This window comes from Bactrocera tryoni, chromosome 1, assembly GCF_016617805.1.
Source record: "Bactrocera tryoni isolate S06 chromosome 1, CSIRO_BtryS06_freeze2, whole genome shotgun sequence".
NCBI classification, from domain to species: Eukaryota; Metazoa; Arthropoda; class Insecta; order Diptera; family Tephritidae; genus Bactrocera; species Bactrocera tryoni.
This window is the reverse complement of record NC_052499.1, coordinates 9890899-9908027: the sequence shown is the minus strand read 5'-3', so window position 1 is coordinate 9908027 and position 17129 is coordinate 9890899. Positions and strand designations below refer to the sequence as shown.

General features: G+C 37.9%; 1 protein-coding gene across 1 annotated transcript in view; it reads left to right on the top strand.

The window, feature by feature from the left end:
• Window positions 1-5594: 5594 nt before the first annotated feature.
• Window positions 5595-17129, top strand: part of LOC120782664 (putative leucine-rich repeat-containing protein DDB_G0290503) — a 27884-nt gene continuing 16349 nt past the window's right edge. The window contains exons 1-5 of the mRNA XM_040115041.1: window positions 5595-5639; window positions 7239-7853; window positions 8003-8104; window positions 10463-10597; window positions 10664-10816. Coding sequence (XP_039970975.1) covers window positions 5595-5639; window positions 7239-7853; window positions 8003-8104; window positions 10463-10597; window positions 10664-10816 — 1050 coding nt within the window. The remainder of the gene's footprint in view (window positions 5640-7238; window positions 7854-8002; window positions 8105-10462; window positions 10598-10663; window positions 10817-17129) is intronic.

Sequence of the window (17129 nt, the reverse complement as noted above, 5' to 3'; positions counted from 1 at the left end):
ATGAAGGTTATTAAAGCTGCGCTGCAACAAAAGTTAACATTTTTCTTGCCTTTTTTACGATTTCAGCAAAAAACGGGCAAATTCTGTCAAAATGTTCAATAAAGCACAGCAATAATTTGATATATATATGAATATAATTATATATGAATGAAATTACTCTTAGCCCTGCATGCATAAGTATGTATGCACATACAATATATATGGGTTCGTGTTAGAAAAGTGACTTTGGTACGCGCATGCGCCACGACAATTTTCCAGCATTACCATATATTACTCACCATAGACTTTGCTCGCATGCGCACAATATTAAATACCCATATTTGCCATTATATGCTGATATTATGTGGGATCAAGCGTGGGCGGTTAATCTATTTAAGTAGCTCCGATGCAGTTGGCACTAAGACAAGTTCACACATAAAATTACTCCAGATAAAGCTGTAAATCGAACAGTTGTTGAGTAGAAAGCGCATTTTTCTTGGCGACGATGTAAAAAGGAAGAGCCAAATGCATAAATTCACTGAAAGTATGCGCATGCGCAGACAATGGTGCAGAAATGAGGAAAACGCATTTGCAATTAGCACAAGCGCCGCGCATGTCCTACGAGTGTGTATGTGTGTGGGAAAAAGTCGAATGAACGCATGCATGGAAATAATCGCATGAATGAGGAGACCAAACAATGCCTGTGCTGCCATAAAAATATGAATATTCTACATACGCATATCCATACCTACATAAGCACATTATTATTAACTTATCTACATATATATGGTATATGATTGTTCAAATATTTTTGCTTTTATATGCCAATAATTATTGGCCCCTGAATCAAACGACCGACAAGCAAATAGATATTTTTCAGTTTTTTTTTTAGCATTTGCTTAACAAAAATCGTTTAACAACGCAGAACAACTCAAGTTCATCTTCTCGGCGTGTTTGCTGCTCTGCGAGTAAATCATCAGCGATAATTCATCGCAAAACCGCCAACTTGTTGTGATCATAAATGCTTAAATTTACATATGTACACGCTCGCTATGTATACAGTGTATGCATGTTTTATGCGATTTTTTTGTGGCGTGCCAATATTACGCTTACTAAAGGTGGCTATGCAAAGTACCTTGACATTTTTTCAGTTTTACTAATTTTGTTTACTGCTTTTCCACACATCAATCTCTCAAGCTTTCTGCAGTGCAGCTTACACATAAATTAATAATGCCAAGTCAAGTGCATAAGTATGTACATATGTATGTGCATATATTTTTCATATGCCTGTAATGTAAGCAAATTAAATGTTTGTGTTAAACTCACCACTTTTCAGTCACGAAAACACAGAGTAGGCTTATTATTATTTTTTTTTTTTAATTTGCAAGAAACAATTATGTTTTTATGAAACGTTTATTTTATTTACAAGTGATTTATAATAACAAAATTAGTGTTTGTAGCATGAAATGTTCATGATTGAAGAATTATGCCAATATAAGGGGCACACGCACTGTCAAGCTCAAAAATTGCGTGCTTTGGGATTGAAGACCAAACAAAACTACTTTATCAATTGCTTAAAAATTGTAAAGGCATATTTCTACATATTTTAAGCATACTCGTACATGGTGAAATATTAGAAAAAACTATTAAATATTCAACAAGTTTAACGTGACTTCCTCCGGCACCTAAACAAAATGTTCCTCTACTGCTGCAGTGATTCGACCTTCTCTATGAATGAAAAGTTTCTGTTCGAAGATATTGTTCGTACAATGACCTAAGGTCAAAAAAAAATTAATAAAATGAAAAAAAAATAAATAAAATGAAAAAAAAAACTATTGATTTTTACCAAAAACTGGGATGGGAACTCTCACCGAAGGAAGTGCTTTAGCTCTACGAAATCGTAGTCAAGCCAATTATGTTCTATGGTGTATTCGTCTAGCGAAGAGGCGCTCGATAAGGCTACACTTGCTATGAACCTTGAGAGTTCAGAGAACGGCTCTCATCGGCATCTTCGGTGCACTACCGACTACAACAACAATAATACTTAATGCCGTTTCAAAAATATCAATCGTGGACGTTTCCGATAGTTTTATTACTGCGAAGTGTACTCTAAGGCTTTGGGAAGCTGACTATATGAAGAGATTCGAACAAGGACACTCCGAAAATCTCTACTCTTTCATTGGCATTACTGAAAACTTGGATCACTGCGTCGCAGAGGCCACTCGGGGCGGATTTTTCTCTGCTCACACGCCAACGAAGGCGATGTGAATGGGAAGAAGTCGTTGAGGAAGAGGCGCAGTGAGCTGCACAGAGGATTCGAGGCTTAGAGAGAAGATTGGAGGTGAAGTTTTACGTAGAGAACTCTCCGCTAGTTTTAACTTATTATAAGACTACTGGATCACTGAAGTGTTTTTCAGGCAGAAGTGGCTATTATCAAGGTGTTGCAGACGTACTGCTACGAAGTGCAACCTTTTGCTGGCAGGTGAGCATTTATTCCAACAGCAATGCGGTAGTACTTGCGTTGAGCTCGGTAACTGTGTGTTCTAAGCTATTCAAGGAGTGTCGGTCCTCACTAGAAATAACATCAAGCTACTTCATCATCAGCTTGTTTGCGTGCCTGGTTACAGCGGAATCGCTAACAACTGCAAAGCTGATGAACTAGCGAAAACGGGGCACCCTTACCCCGCTCATATCGAAACGGAACCGCATTTTATTTCAATTGGCGTCTTGCATTCTACCACTAGACTAATGGACTTCGAGTGGGCTTAGCAGGCACTGGTCGACAGCCATTTGCTCTGTAACTGGGAGGATCATCTGACCTGGAGAAGAACGCAAGAAAACTTTACTTGAGTAAAGATTTTCTAGCCCAAATTGTATACAGTAAGGCTTAAAATCTAATCGGATTAGTGTTTGATGGAGGCTCAGGTGGGTACATCCAGCTACTTTATTCTACGTTGTCCTGCCTTTGCAAAACTGAGGCCGAAATATGTCGGTAATCTTATCTTCGGCAAACCAGAAGACATAGCAGAAGCTGATATTGCTCTTTTCAACCAAATTGTGACGAGCCCAAAGCGCTTTGTCGATCTATAAAGATCTTATGATCCAGTAAATAGGAGTTTATAGGTACCACAATTGACCTACGTTCTAAGTTGTCTAAAAGTGATCTTTCGCAGGATCGATTACTTTTGGTCAAATCACAAAATTGGTTAGTCATTGTATGAAGAACAATGAAAGGAGCACGTAAAAGGGTACTGTATATCTCGGTACCAGCACAAATTCCACCGAAAATCTAAACTTGGTGATCAAGCGCAGAGTACTGCTACCAACAGGTGCTATTTTTTATATTTGAAAAACAAATCCCTGCCTCAACGAACAAAAATTACGCTCTTTAAGTCTCTCGAAGAATATCGAAGAAGATAGAACCGCAAAGTGTATGTATTTCTAACGGCGAGATGGTTTTAGTCAAGCGCAATCTAACGAATGCGCTGGTTTGATCGTGTCGCATGCATGGAGATGATGCTCCTGCGAATCTTTTGGATTCAAGACTTATGGGCGGGCAACGGAAGCAAGGGCGCTCACGCATCCACTTTAAAGGCCAAGTGCATTGAGACTTGTGAGCACTTCGGATGTACCACTGGCGTGATCTCGTTCAGTATAGAGGCAGCTGGCGAAGTTTTGTGTTCTAGGCCCAGACCGGCCCACGGTTGTTGTCTCTACAAATTATTTCATCTGATATGCTTTATTGTTGTTGCTGTAATAATATTACTAAATATTGCATATTGAAATTTACTGCAGTTATAAGTAGAAGAGATAGAGTAAAACCTTATAAATATACATATATATATGTTTGTTAGGGTAAGCAAACAAAAACTTTGCAACAAAAACAACACCAACCAATGCATTGCTAAAATTTGCGGCTATTTTGCATATTTTCGCATGTGATTGCTGCAGCAAAATAAACAACAACTTTGTTGTTGCATTAATTTACAAGCGATAAACTGCCCAAATAGATTTATTGTTTCAAATTTACGTGCCGTTGTTGCATGTATGCCATGTGCAACATGCCATTGTCCGTCGCTCGGCGCTGTCTACTGTCAATCACAGGCAAAAGCCCAAACACACTTAATGCAGACAGTTGAATAAGAATGGCAATAGCTGACAGTCCAAGTACTCGCATATGCAACAACAAGAATAACAACAACACACATGCATGCTTGCGAGCCAAAGGTATACAAGAGGTGTTTATTTCAAATTCACCTGGAAATTGTGTGGGTGTTCGTTGTAACATAACCAACTTACAGCAATAAAAACAACAAAAACAACAATAGTAATAATAACGCTTGTAAGTAGGCAAGGTTTGGGCTAATAACGGAAAATAGTTTGAGGAAAGAAAAAGCCAGTTCGCATGCGCCAAATGCGGATATGTGGCAACTGGCAAATTTCAATCATAAACCCTCCACAAGACACACACACACACACACACACGCACACACAGATACGTGGAGTAGTGGTGTGTGTTTGTGCGCGTTTGTTGAAGGAAATCGCTTTGACTGGCAATGGCGAAAATGCGAGTCAAATGTTTGCATTTACAATTCAATCATCGTTTCAACAATCAACGTTCGGCGGCAGGCGGTCGGTGCTTGGCGGTCGACGTGCGAGCCGTGGCAGTCAGCAGCGTGGCGTTGAGGTCTGCGATTGATGGAATTGTGGCAGACGCCGTCAGAGTAGGCGTCCGCCGCATTGGTTTCCAACTTTTTTCCGCTTCAGCCGCAGCTGCCGCATGCAATGCAAACGAGTCTTCAAGCTTACGGTACCTCATTTTCGTTGCAAGTAGCTGCTGCATCACGCTGCATTGGGCAATTTTCCGTCGATTGATCGGCTTGACTGCCATCTTGGCTTACACTCTGCATAGCTGTCTTAATGGAGAGTACCACGTGCACATGTGTGTGTGTGAGTGTGTGAATTTCGTAATACTATACTTCTATTATTATTAGGTTTTCATTTAATGACTTCAAAATTATGCGAATTGTTATTTTCCGTTATTTATTGATTTTTGTGCACCTTCAAAATGTTGGTGTCATATTAATGCTTAGAGATTTTTAATTGCAATTGGATTTTGAATGACGCATCTCTTCGTGGCACATAATCGTTTTATATGTATATGTATGTGGTTTTGTTAAGCCTGTGATGTCATACATATGTGTAAAAATTTAGTGAATCCGTGGTGAGCTTGCATTACATAAATACTTGTTGCAACTACTACGAGCGTTTTTAATGCTGCATCGATCCTTGGAATCCTTACTCTTATAGGTAGATATACAAAGTTTCTTGCAATCTTCAAGGAGACCAAAATATATTGAAATCCTGAATGTTGTGGCAATATATCAGAGGCGGATCCAGAAATAGTTTTTTGGGGGAAATAAACATTTACTTGAGATATGTTGATTATTATATTAATTATGGTAGTCTTTATACAGTTTAAAAATATTTTATTGCAATATATAATACTGTAGTCAGTTGGTGTGTTGAATATGAACATTTCACAAAACAAAACCATATGGGCCAAGTTTCGAGAATTTTTCGAGAGCTTCTTTCGGAGGGACTTCAATGTCATGATGCGTGTACAGCAACGCCAGACCGATCAATCTATCTTGAAGCATGTTCGTCCTCAGCCACACTTTCATGCGGCGAAGTGTCGAAAAAGACTGTTCCGAGCTCGCATTCGTCACAGGAAGTGTGCAGAATATGCGAAGAAAACTATGAATTATGGGGCATAGGTGTACATCGCAGTTCTTCAACGTTTCCAATGTAATAAGTAGTAGGTAACTTGTTGTTTTTTGACTTTTTCTTCTGCCCAAAACGACACTCCCAGTGATCAAGTTCTCCTTTGAGATTCAAACGTCGCATGACGTTGTTATTATCCAAAAGTCATTTGAATCTATCTGTCAAGCAGACAATAAGATTTTTCATTTCTTCAGTTTTCAAAGCACATACTTTTTCTGACTCACTCAGTTGAACTCAGTTGAAATCCATCTAATACACCAACAGAGGAATGTACACTTAGATTCTGTAGTATTCTTCGCAAGTTCTCATGCAGAAATGTTCGCATTTTGTTTGTCAGCCGCAGATTCTTGATTTTTCTTCGTCAACTTTCAGTTCTACCGTCATTTTAAATGATCATATTTGATGTCATTGTCAGATCGATCGATTTTTCTCAAGAATCACGCTGAGTGAATGAATTAGAGTTAGAATATCACTTTGGCGAAAAGTCCCAATTATAAATTCAAATTAGCACATGACTGGGATAAGTATCGGTGCTTGTCCTATTACTTCATAATTTTTCAGAGGAGTAAAATTATTAGTAAGCCATTTAGCCCTTTGGGGAGGAGGACGAAATATCCGTCTCTGAATCCGCCACCGAATATATACACCAACAATCTATAGAATACTTATGTAGGTAGATTTAAATTATTAAATATACAAATTTATTAGAAAAATTACATAAGTAAATAGGGGAGTCAAAATGAAGGCAGAAGTGGGATTGCTTGCATTCAGAAAAGATTCTTTACTGCTTATACAGTCATTTAGCTTATTTATTAGAACCATTACATATTATATGTATATATATGTTGAGACAATTTTTCCAGAATGCTAAGCAAAGAAAATAATTTCACAACAATTTGTATAGCAGCAATGCTATAGTATACCGATCCAATAATTTTATTCGGATATAGTAACATTGCCTTGGACAATAATTAAAGTGAAATTTTGTGAAGATATCTTGTCAAGTAAAACAGAACTTTCCATATACGGACTTGACTTTGATAGGGCATCTTGATGGAAGCTACACGCTGTAGTAAACGGATAACGACGGTTTCGAAGAATGGAAAGCTTCTTGTGGTGCAAAGAACGTATGCAATGTTTCAGACCAAAATCTTGAAAACTGAGGGAATATTTCTGGTATCAAGAGGCGGGTGGATCGATCAGATGAAAAATAATGTTAATAAAATATGCCATTATGATATTTTCAGACAGGCTTTATGTATGTATATTCAACTAAAACTTTTAGTTTTTGAGTTGTGATATTCTGCTTGTAAGCAAGCGATAAAACGTTGGTATCTTGACAAAAATATGATAGCGTTATTAATTCCATTTATTTTTAAAAGCTATATACTATACACAATTTTACTGTTTTTATTGTTATTTCCGTAATGCAAGCCCTTGCTAATCTATTATTTCTCACTTAATTGCCTTTGCAGGTGAAAAATCTCAAGGATATTGAGCTGATCAACAATTCAAACATTTTTATACAAAGTAATATTAACTCGACGGCGCCGACGACAGGCGCAACAAAGGATAACGGAGACACAACAACAAATGCAAACAAAATACTCACTCATTCACAAAGCAATCTCAATTTGCAACCACTGCAAAATGTTAGTTTTAATTTAAATGTAAATGTCGACGATGAACAAATTCACAACAACAGCAACAACCACATAACGTCAACCATTAACTCATCACCATCACCATCAACAACAACAACAACAACAGCTACAAACACACATAATGCGATTTGTAACAATTTACTAAAAACAACAACAACCCACAATGCGAATGGTAACAATTTACTAAAAACAACAACAACAAGATGTGCACCTTTGGAAGTGCATAGTGCGAGCGTGCAATTGATGAAGCCGCTGGAAGCAGCGGCGATAGAAGTGCAGCCAATTGATAAATTAGCAGCAACTACAACAAATTCGACAATTGTAGACAACATGTGTACAACAACAACAGTCACTTCAACAACAACACAAACGGCGAGCGGAGATGAGCGACACCACAATGATAGAATGCATGACGACCGAATGAAGGTAAAGTATAATGCAATACAGGCACACACACATATATATGTATATATTAACACACATACACACATTCTATGCATAAATGCAGACACTTTAGCACTGAATAAGCGCCTCATATGATATTTACAATTTCGTTGAGCATTCTCCACTTGCAGGATAACAACTCCGACTCGGATTCAGCGCTCTCATCTGCCCCGCCATCGATAAGCCCACAGCCGCCACCGGCGGGCCTGGACACAGCCGATATCTGGCAAATGGTGAGTACGCAGTCAAACGCTAAATTGTTCAAACAAAAACAAAAAGAAGAAAGCAAATGCAAAAGACCGTTAAAAAACGTGTATTTTAGCTTCGTTTCGTAAACAAGTTTTGGGCTGTGAAGCTTTTGTTTAGCTTTAAAAATACCAATGCGCATATAAATAAACGTGTGTACTTACATATGATTAGCGTTGCTCATAGCAGAAACACAAAAGCAAAAGTGCATATTTGTTGTTAGCGTTTTTTGCCGAAGCAATTTGAGTACTAGTGTCTTCTGCGATGCCGCCGCCGCCGCAGCGCCCAATTTAGCCCGATGATAATGCACTTCAAGCGCCTTGCATTGACACACTTTATGCCGTAGTTCCGCTTAACCGTCTAACCATTTGTAGTTTTTAACGCGACTATGCGCTTTCGGCACGTCTCTAGGCCTTTTCAGCGCGCTTTGGCAACCGCCAACAACAAAAGCAGCACGCATTAATATTTCATTAATTCAATAAATTATGCCTAAAAGGAAATAAAAAACATTATGATTTGCCATTCCCTTTCCCATTGCTCAGACTGATGCAAGTGTTTTTGTGTGAAGATGAGCTTGCAATTGCCTTTAAGAGCAGTTAAGCACATAATCTTGCTTTGCTTCTTGTACAAAATGGGAAATCTTGTAAAACTGCTGCCTGGATCACATGTATTTGTGTCATACTTTCGATTAAGAATTAATTTTTACCCAGATTTCGTTTCGAAAATAACAACTTAAATCTAGAGATACATATTTATAATGTTCTGTATATGAGATTAAATCTCTCGTCTCAACACTGCTCCTCAGCACCGAGTTTTACAATTAGTTGACAACGCTGGAGACATTATTCCATCATTGTAAAACTTTTCTGGTTTCTCGGCGCAAACTGCGACAAGTAATTTCACAGGCTTCTCTTGAAGCCAACTTTACTCTATTAAGGGAGTTCTGTATTGACTGAAACAAATGGTGGTCCGATGGTGTAAAGTCAGAGCTATATGGTGAATGCATCAAAACTTCCCAGCCAAACTCTCCCAGTTTTAGCTGAGTCATCAAAGATGTGTGTGGTCTAGTGTTGTCCTGAATGAAAACGAAGCCCTTTTTGTTGATCAGTTCTGGCCGTTTTTTCGATTTCTTGCTTCAATCTCAACAGTTGTTGAATCAATTGTTCGACCAGGCTGGAGTAGCTCATAGTGATTGATTCCTTTCCAATCCTACCAAACACTCAGCATAACCTTTTGGGTTGACAATCCTGGCTTTGTGACCATTTGTTGAACTTTACCACGCTTGGACCATGATCTTTTCGCAAATTATTGTAGTATTTGATGCACTTTTCGTCTCTTGCTACCATTCGCTTCAGAAATGGTTCGATTTCATTTCGTTTCAGCAAAGCATCGCAGATCCTTTAATTTTTTCACAGACAATTCATATGGTGCCCAAACATTCAGTTTCTTTTTGTAGCCAGTCTTTCTTAAAATGGTTTGATGATGAATGTTAAGTTCCTTGGCTGCTTATGTGACGGTCCTGGTCAATCTTTTCTATAATTTCAGCGATTTTTTCAACGATAGGTCTACTAGAGCGAGGTGCATCCCTCATTTATGGGTTGCAACATTACGCATTCAGGGACAAACTCCAGTTTTTGTATAGAAAACTTCTTCGTATCACATAAAATGTAGTTATATATATAAAGTATATGTTTCATCCACATCTTGTTTCTTATATTTTAACATTATGCCAAAACTGCCTCTTGGAAAAGATACTTTTGCGGCTTTTATAGGCGCCGATAGATTTTGCGTAATCAGTGGGGCAATAATTCAGGATTTTGTGCTTTTGCTTTGCTAGAAGTTTTGTTAAACTGTTTGTTGTTTTTATTTCATTGGTGATTGCGCACGCATAGTACTGGCGTCTGAGCAGTTGGAATGACGACAGACGCCGAGAAATGCGCTTAATGCAGCCTGCAAACTAGCGCCTCACACACACAGCCTTGCAATGAGCCCAGCATTAGTATTTCAGTTTAGTCCAAGCCGCTGGACTAACGAGCAAATGACCACACCAAGTTAGTGACAATTTTTATGATTTTGCCTTAATGAACTCGCGACGCTATGTTGGAGTTGAATGTGCACAAAATATAGAGAGACGTATTCACTCTAGCGGACTACGGGTAACGTAATACGCTCATTGGAGGATAAAAAGAATTTTAAGCGCTCGTAAAAAGTCCATTTAGTGTGCTGCACACACAAGTGGCCACACCCATTTTGTTGCACTTGAACTTTCCGAAATCTCACGTTTTATGTCATTTTTTATGCTTTGGCTAGTTGACTTACATAACGCTTATTTCAACGCTTTGCAGATTCGTACCTACAGCACCGACTTGCAGAAGCTGCAGAAAGATAATGAAATATTGCTGAAGGAAAATGAACACTTGCATGCGGAACTGAATTTGGCCAAGGACCACATACTCGACGCCGAGAAGTCAACCTTGGAGGTAAGTTGTGTCAATGGCTTTGTTTAATTTTCGCGCATTAAACCTTTGAGTTTCGTTTACTTGCAGTTGAATAATAATGCGGCATTACAACAGCTTATGCTGCGTATAAAACAACTTGAGGAGCAAGAGCATCAGCTGAGCACGGAGGCGGACGAGTTGCGTGAGCAGAATGAACTGTTGGAATTCCGCATACTCGAGTTGGAGGAGAACAATGACAAGGTGAGTGCAGCCCAAAAGTATGCTACGCTTTATAAAGCGTATGAGATATAGAGCGGAAATGAACGCCTGTTTGTAGGCCACAGCAAAGTGTAAATACACAAAAAGTGAAAATGTTTATTGTCATTAACATTCTTTGGGTTAACAGCGGACTGTTAACAAGTTACATGTTTACATAGCGTAATACTTTTCGCTTTTTTTATGAATTGGTGTTGTTTTTTTAATTCAATTTTACCAAAAAGTTTTTAAATTGATTTTTTTTTAATTAAAAATTATTTATCTTTTTAATTAAAAAAAAATTAACTAAACAAATTTTTAGTCTGTCAAAATTTGATTTTTGATCCACCCAAAATACTGTTAAAAATTCATTGTTAGTTTTTGTTAAAAAGGAAAAGATTTGGTAGTAATCGGAGCATTTGTCTTAAACGCTGAAGCACATTTGAAAAATGTAGTTTTGAGAAAAACAGTCAGGTGTAGTCAGAGACATAACACAATCGCAACTTTAATTAATTTTTTTCACAGTAAATAATTTTATTTTATAAAAGTAATAACATTGTCTCATTAAATAAGGTTTCGTCTTGACTTTATAAAATTTTGAAAAAAAGGAAATTAATAATTTTAAAAGTAATGGATGTTTGTATAGATCCACTTCTTACAAAAGCTTCATCCGGTGTCCATCATTAGTTCGTGCGGATTCATTTAAGATTAATCGGACAAAAAAATTTGTTTTATTAGTTGATAATCTGGTGTCTAATCGAAGCATTTATATTTTTTTTACAAAAAACACAGCCTCAAGAAAAAAGAAAATAGATTATCTAAAATCTGTCGGACAAAAAAAATGTTTTATTTATAGATAATCTAGTGCCTGGTCGAAGTTTTTCTCATTAACAAATAGGCGACTCCAGGAAATTTTTTCCAGTTTTTCTAGGAAAAACCCAAAAGTTATTTGCTTATAAAAAAACCTCCGATCAGGCATTAGTCTTTCATGTTTTCAAAAATTTGTATAAATTTCATTGAAATCCACATAGCAGTTTTCTAGCAACAGTGGTCAGCAGTACAAAAACACTATTTTTGAGAAAATGCATTTGAAGATGCAACCGCTGCTAACTACGTGCTCCAGAGTGCTTTCCTAATTATTGAAAAGTATCTGCCGATTTTACTATTTATATGGCAATATACTTTTAGAAAATGCAAAAAAAAAAAAAAACACAATATATTTATAATCTTTTTGAAAGTTTCTATTACATCTTAAACATAAATTGTTGCAGCGGAACGTAGGAACCTCAAAACTATTTCCGAAATCGCTTAAAAACTAAAATTTTATTTTATTTGTTATTTTTTAAGGGGTAACATGGGTTTCCTCGGGTAAAAACTGCTTTTGTTCAATTTTTTTCTTGTATAAAAATTAAATATTTTATTAGTATTTTTTAATGTTACAAATATACACTATTAACAAAAAGAAGCAGAAATTTTTGGAAAAAAATGTTTTAAACTCGGCCATTGCGAATCCATTTCCGGTGACCTCTCGGAAAAAAGAATAATTAAAATTTCAGTGAAAATCTCCCAACATTTTTTTTCAAATAGTTGTAATTGAAAAAATCCTTCTTCCAAGAATTGTATTTCAAAGACCTGCGTAAATTTTTATGAAAGTCGGGAAAAACGTGTTTAAAGACAGCGCACTTAGCCTAGCTAACCTCGAGTGCACAAGTTCTCACGGCTGTATCCCCGCAAATTAATAATTTTTTTTGAAAACTCGAACTCTAACTCCTAACCTCTGGAATATAAACTATTGCAGCTGAACGCAGTGGCTCCAAAACTATTTGAGAAATCGCTTAAAAATTTCAGTTTGTTATTTTTAAGTATGTCGACTAGCAGAGCCCTTAAAATTTATTTCCCAAAATTAAAAATTATATGTTAATAGCATTCTCTGTTACAAGCTTTTGCTGGACACAGCTCCAACAGCTTGAAAATGCCAAATTTCCAAATCAAATATTTAAAATCTAAGAGATTAAGACAGCCACCTTTGTGGGGATGAGAGAAAAGCTGTTTGTATCTGCTCTAGGAGCAACAAAAATAAAGCAATAATAAATGATTTTGTGCTTTGAAGGTAAAAATTGGTTTAGTCGGCATAATATTATTGTCATTTTAGGTTTGAAATTGGTCTAAAGACACAAAGCGCATGTTCTCAATACATTTTCTCACAATTCCACACGTGCTTAAGTGACTAATAACGCATTCGTTATTGGGCAGCTAGTTTCTGTACTGTGACCCAACATTTATGCGGCCATTCATTAATTTCTCTCACGTACAGACAATTGGTCCATTGAACGTTTGTCCATGGCACGGCAGTATCGAACCGAATACCGTGTGAAGGCGCTTGTTGCATATGGTTGCCTTTATTTTCTGTTATTTTACTTAAATACTTGAAAAATTTGCACGTTTTGCCGCCACCAGCTATGCGCCAACGGCTATTTGTTCACCACGGAATTGGCAGCGCAAGTTGTGCGCTTACAGGGCGGTGCCAGCGCGGTGTTAAGTCATTATAGAGTTGCTTGCTGGCCAGCGCAAGGCGGTGTGCATTGCCGGCGTGGTGGCGATGAATGAACTTGGTGACGTATGCTCGGGCTGTGCGCTTACGAATTGAGTCATTCAATGCACAGCTGCTTCGCACAGCAATTGGCAGCGCTCCATTTGCCAGTGAGAGTGACCGGCAGCAAAATTTGCTGCAACGCGCATGCGTGCTAAATTACTTAAGAAGTGCCAAAATCTATTCGAAATTTATCTGCCTTTGTCACTTGTTTGACTGATTGGCGAACAGTTGCTCGCCTGTTGGCTTGGCGTTGTGTGTGTTGTTGTTGCCATCATATGATAAATCACAAAACTATTCAAAATGCACGCGCTTGCTTCGTCGGTATTTATGGAAACAAAAGAAAAAAACACAAACAAGAAACAACAACAAAAAACTGTTTTGCATGTTACACAGAGAGGTTGTTTTTGGCTTTTGCTTTGAATTTTCTTATTTTTGTTTGGCTACAGTTGGCTGACAGGTAGCGTGGCACACCCTCTTTTTAATGTCAGTCGAGGGGTTTGCGTTATTGAATTTTTACTACAATAAATGACAAAATTCATAAATTAACGAAAATAAATATTAACTTGTGTAAACGGCGATTCATAAATACAAATTTTGGATTCCGTTGTTCTCTAGGCGTTCACCAGGAGGAACTCCGAAAAGAGGTGTCTGTCAATGCGGACGATTTATTTGCTTAAAACTAGCTCGAATGCAAAAAGTTAAAAAAATTTGTTATTACTACAGATGAATACAGTAATGATCGGTCTGGTAAAAATTTTGCTTTTCGAAAAATTTTTGAAAGTGTTCTAACAAAAAGTCGTTTTTTTGTAAAAGAATATGCATATGCTATAGAATGTCTTAAAAAATCGGAATTTTTGCCAAAATCTAATTCTTTTAACCATTGCTTGACAAATATACACGCATCTAAGCAGATCTTGTGAACTTTTTAATCCATTTCGGAGTAATTTTTTAAACGTTTCTGAAAGCAGCATTTCAAGAAATGCGGGCTTAGAGTTCTGACAGCCGCTTACAATAAGTTGAAAAATTCTTGAAAATACCCACATAGCTCCGAAATTATTTGCCCGATCAACAACTAAATTTTCGAGACTATTTTCAAATACAGTAAAACTCCTCATAACCGGACACTCACCATCGATTTGTCCGATTAAGAGAGCTGACCATATAAGGTGGCGTGGCAAGATGAGTGTTTAAAATGTACTCTTGGAATCTTGGAAGCTGCAGCTCAGGATTACATATATTTCTATTTAAGTAGGAAATGCCAGCCAATGTCAGCCAGTGGTGAATAAATAACAATTATTCCATTAGTTTCCGTTGAACCAACGCCAACCAGTTGTTTGCTGTGATTACTTTTTGTATTTTTCTTAAAAACAACTAACGCAAAATATCAAAAATTAATAAGAATTTAAAAAAGCGGGAACTATAAATTGTACACAATTTTCTTGACAAATTTTATGAAATCTTGTTCGTTTATTAGAGCTTATTTGAACCAAATATTACCAATATAGTGTATGTGTCCGGTTATTAGAGCGTTCTTAGGTCCGCTTATAGGAAATGCTTTTGTATGAAAATAATAATGAAAACACTGTGTTTGTGATATTTGTCTGATTATGGGAGATGTCCGGCTATGAGGGATGTCCGGCTATGAGAGCTGTCCATAATGGGCTTTTCGCTGTTTATATATATTCGATAAAAGTAGATGCAAAAAAATCGATTTTTTTAAATACACACCTGGCTATAACCCCTTAAGGGAAATACGTACGAAAATATGTATAAAAGTTCCCTTTAGTTTTAAGCAACGAAAGAAACCGTTAGCTGTTGCGCTTTGTAAACATAGATATAAATAGATAACTCCATAATAGATAAGCCACTGGCGAAGTATCAACTCTGGCACTCCTGAGCAATGAAAGCTTGGCTGCTTTTGCAAAACGTGACTGCTTTGCCCAATGCCCAAAGAGGGTTCGCCTTTAAGCTCAACGGTACTGAATTTCTAATTAAATACATTGAAGGTAGGCATTTAATTCACAAAGAAAAGACAAACATAGCAATTCGCAACAGACGCTGTTAACCCTTTAGTAAAACAAATTATACACATAAAGAACTGATTTGCACTTCGTTTTGTATTTGCATTACAGAAGAAGCGTTCACTTCTTCCTTTTGACTAGATCCAAGTATTTCAGCAAACGAATAATCAAAGAGTTTGGCGGCAAACTTGTAAACAATGCAGAGTTGCTCCACAACATTTGAGTGCTTAAACCAAAAAAAAAATTATTTGCCATTTTTAGGTGCTCGCCAGCCCACGAGCAGCACTCATTTTGTCTAAAAATACCTATTCTTCTAAGCTCGGATGCGGCACTTGTGAATCTGCGTCTTGATGACACACTCGCTTTGTGTTTGCGCACAGCAACGACATGCTATACATACATGCAGCGTTGAACTACAGACTCGCAGGCGGCTTGAGTGCCTTAAGTCAGCAGTCGGCCCACACACACTTGCCTCACTTGAGTGATTTATTGATGCGCTTTAAATGGTCGCACTTAAGCGTATTGTGCGCATGCGCGAATACTCGCAGCAATGCCGCAACGTAAGCGTCTGTCCAAACAACAGCATATCGTAATAAATCGCAAATGACGCAAAATAGTTTATGTCTTTTAATGCGAGTAAACTCTAATGGCATAATAATACTTATAAATAGACAGAATGTCACGTCGCCCGCACAAGAAGCCTGGAGGGAGGCATTTTGTATATTTGAAAATAAGCATTGTAAATATTTCCTTGTTCTAGCTTAGACCTTCAGCTAGTTCATATAGAACTAGGCATTGCCACAATGTGCAACGTTGTCGTGCCAAATCTTAGAATAACCTTAAATGCGCCTTTGAACACATGACGGCGGGTAAATTTTAAGGTTCATATTAATATGAGCCAAAGTTTGCGTCATAATTCTTATACTTATTGAGTCTGGAACTGCAAAGCTGCTTATAAGACCGGACTGAAGCAGAGCAGGTCTTCAAACAGCTCTTTCAAGCATACAAACCTGTACTTCCCTGGACTTTCTACATGTGTGCCCAAACGGCTCGCACGTGACGTCTGTCGGTACTGACCTGTGACTAGGTCAACAAACGTCTTGCAGTCTTTTCGAGAGAAGGTGAGTTGAAAACTTTGCGTGTTTGTCTTTCGCTCGCCAACACATAATCTTGACGATCCTGCATGTGCCTAAAGCAATCCAAGTAACCTTGATGCGTCTGCCAGCCCTTTCGGAAAACTCAATACGTTTCGTTTTTACCGACTAGCGTTGCTCCTAAACTGGTTCGGTAGCCAAGTGGATGGCCCTTTGGGAATCTCATCAGTTATTTCGAGGCGAAAGAACACGCTTCCAATGCGCCATGTCATTTTCCCGAACCTTGCGTAAAGAATATCATATGTCCCCTTATTGATCTGGAGGATATAGCTTTTTTTGCCCCCATCTTCGTTGAAAGATTTCGCCATGCTTAACACCCTCCAGTCGGTAGTTGGCACGTCCCGATTCTGTCGTTGCAGTAGCGCACGCTTCGGGTCCACCACGCGAGGTATGGTTACTTTCGCCTTGGGAACCGATGAGATACTACCACCTCTAGTTTGGCTCTTTTCCACAGGTTTGAAAGCGTTCTGACCGCTTCCCTCGTCCATGTTAGCATCGGGTCGTCGTTAAATTTTAAGATTTTGAGACCGATAAGCCATCCTGCTCTATCA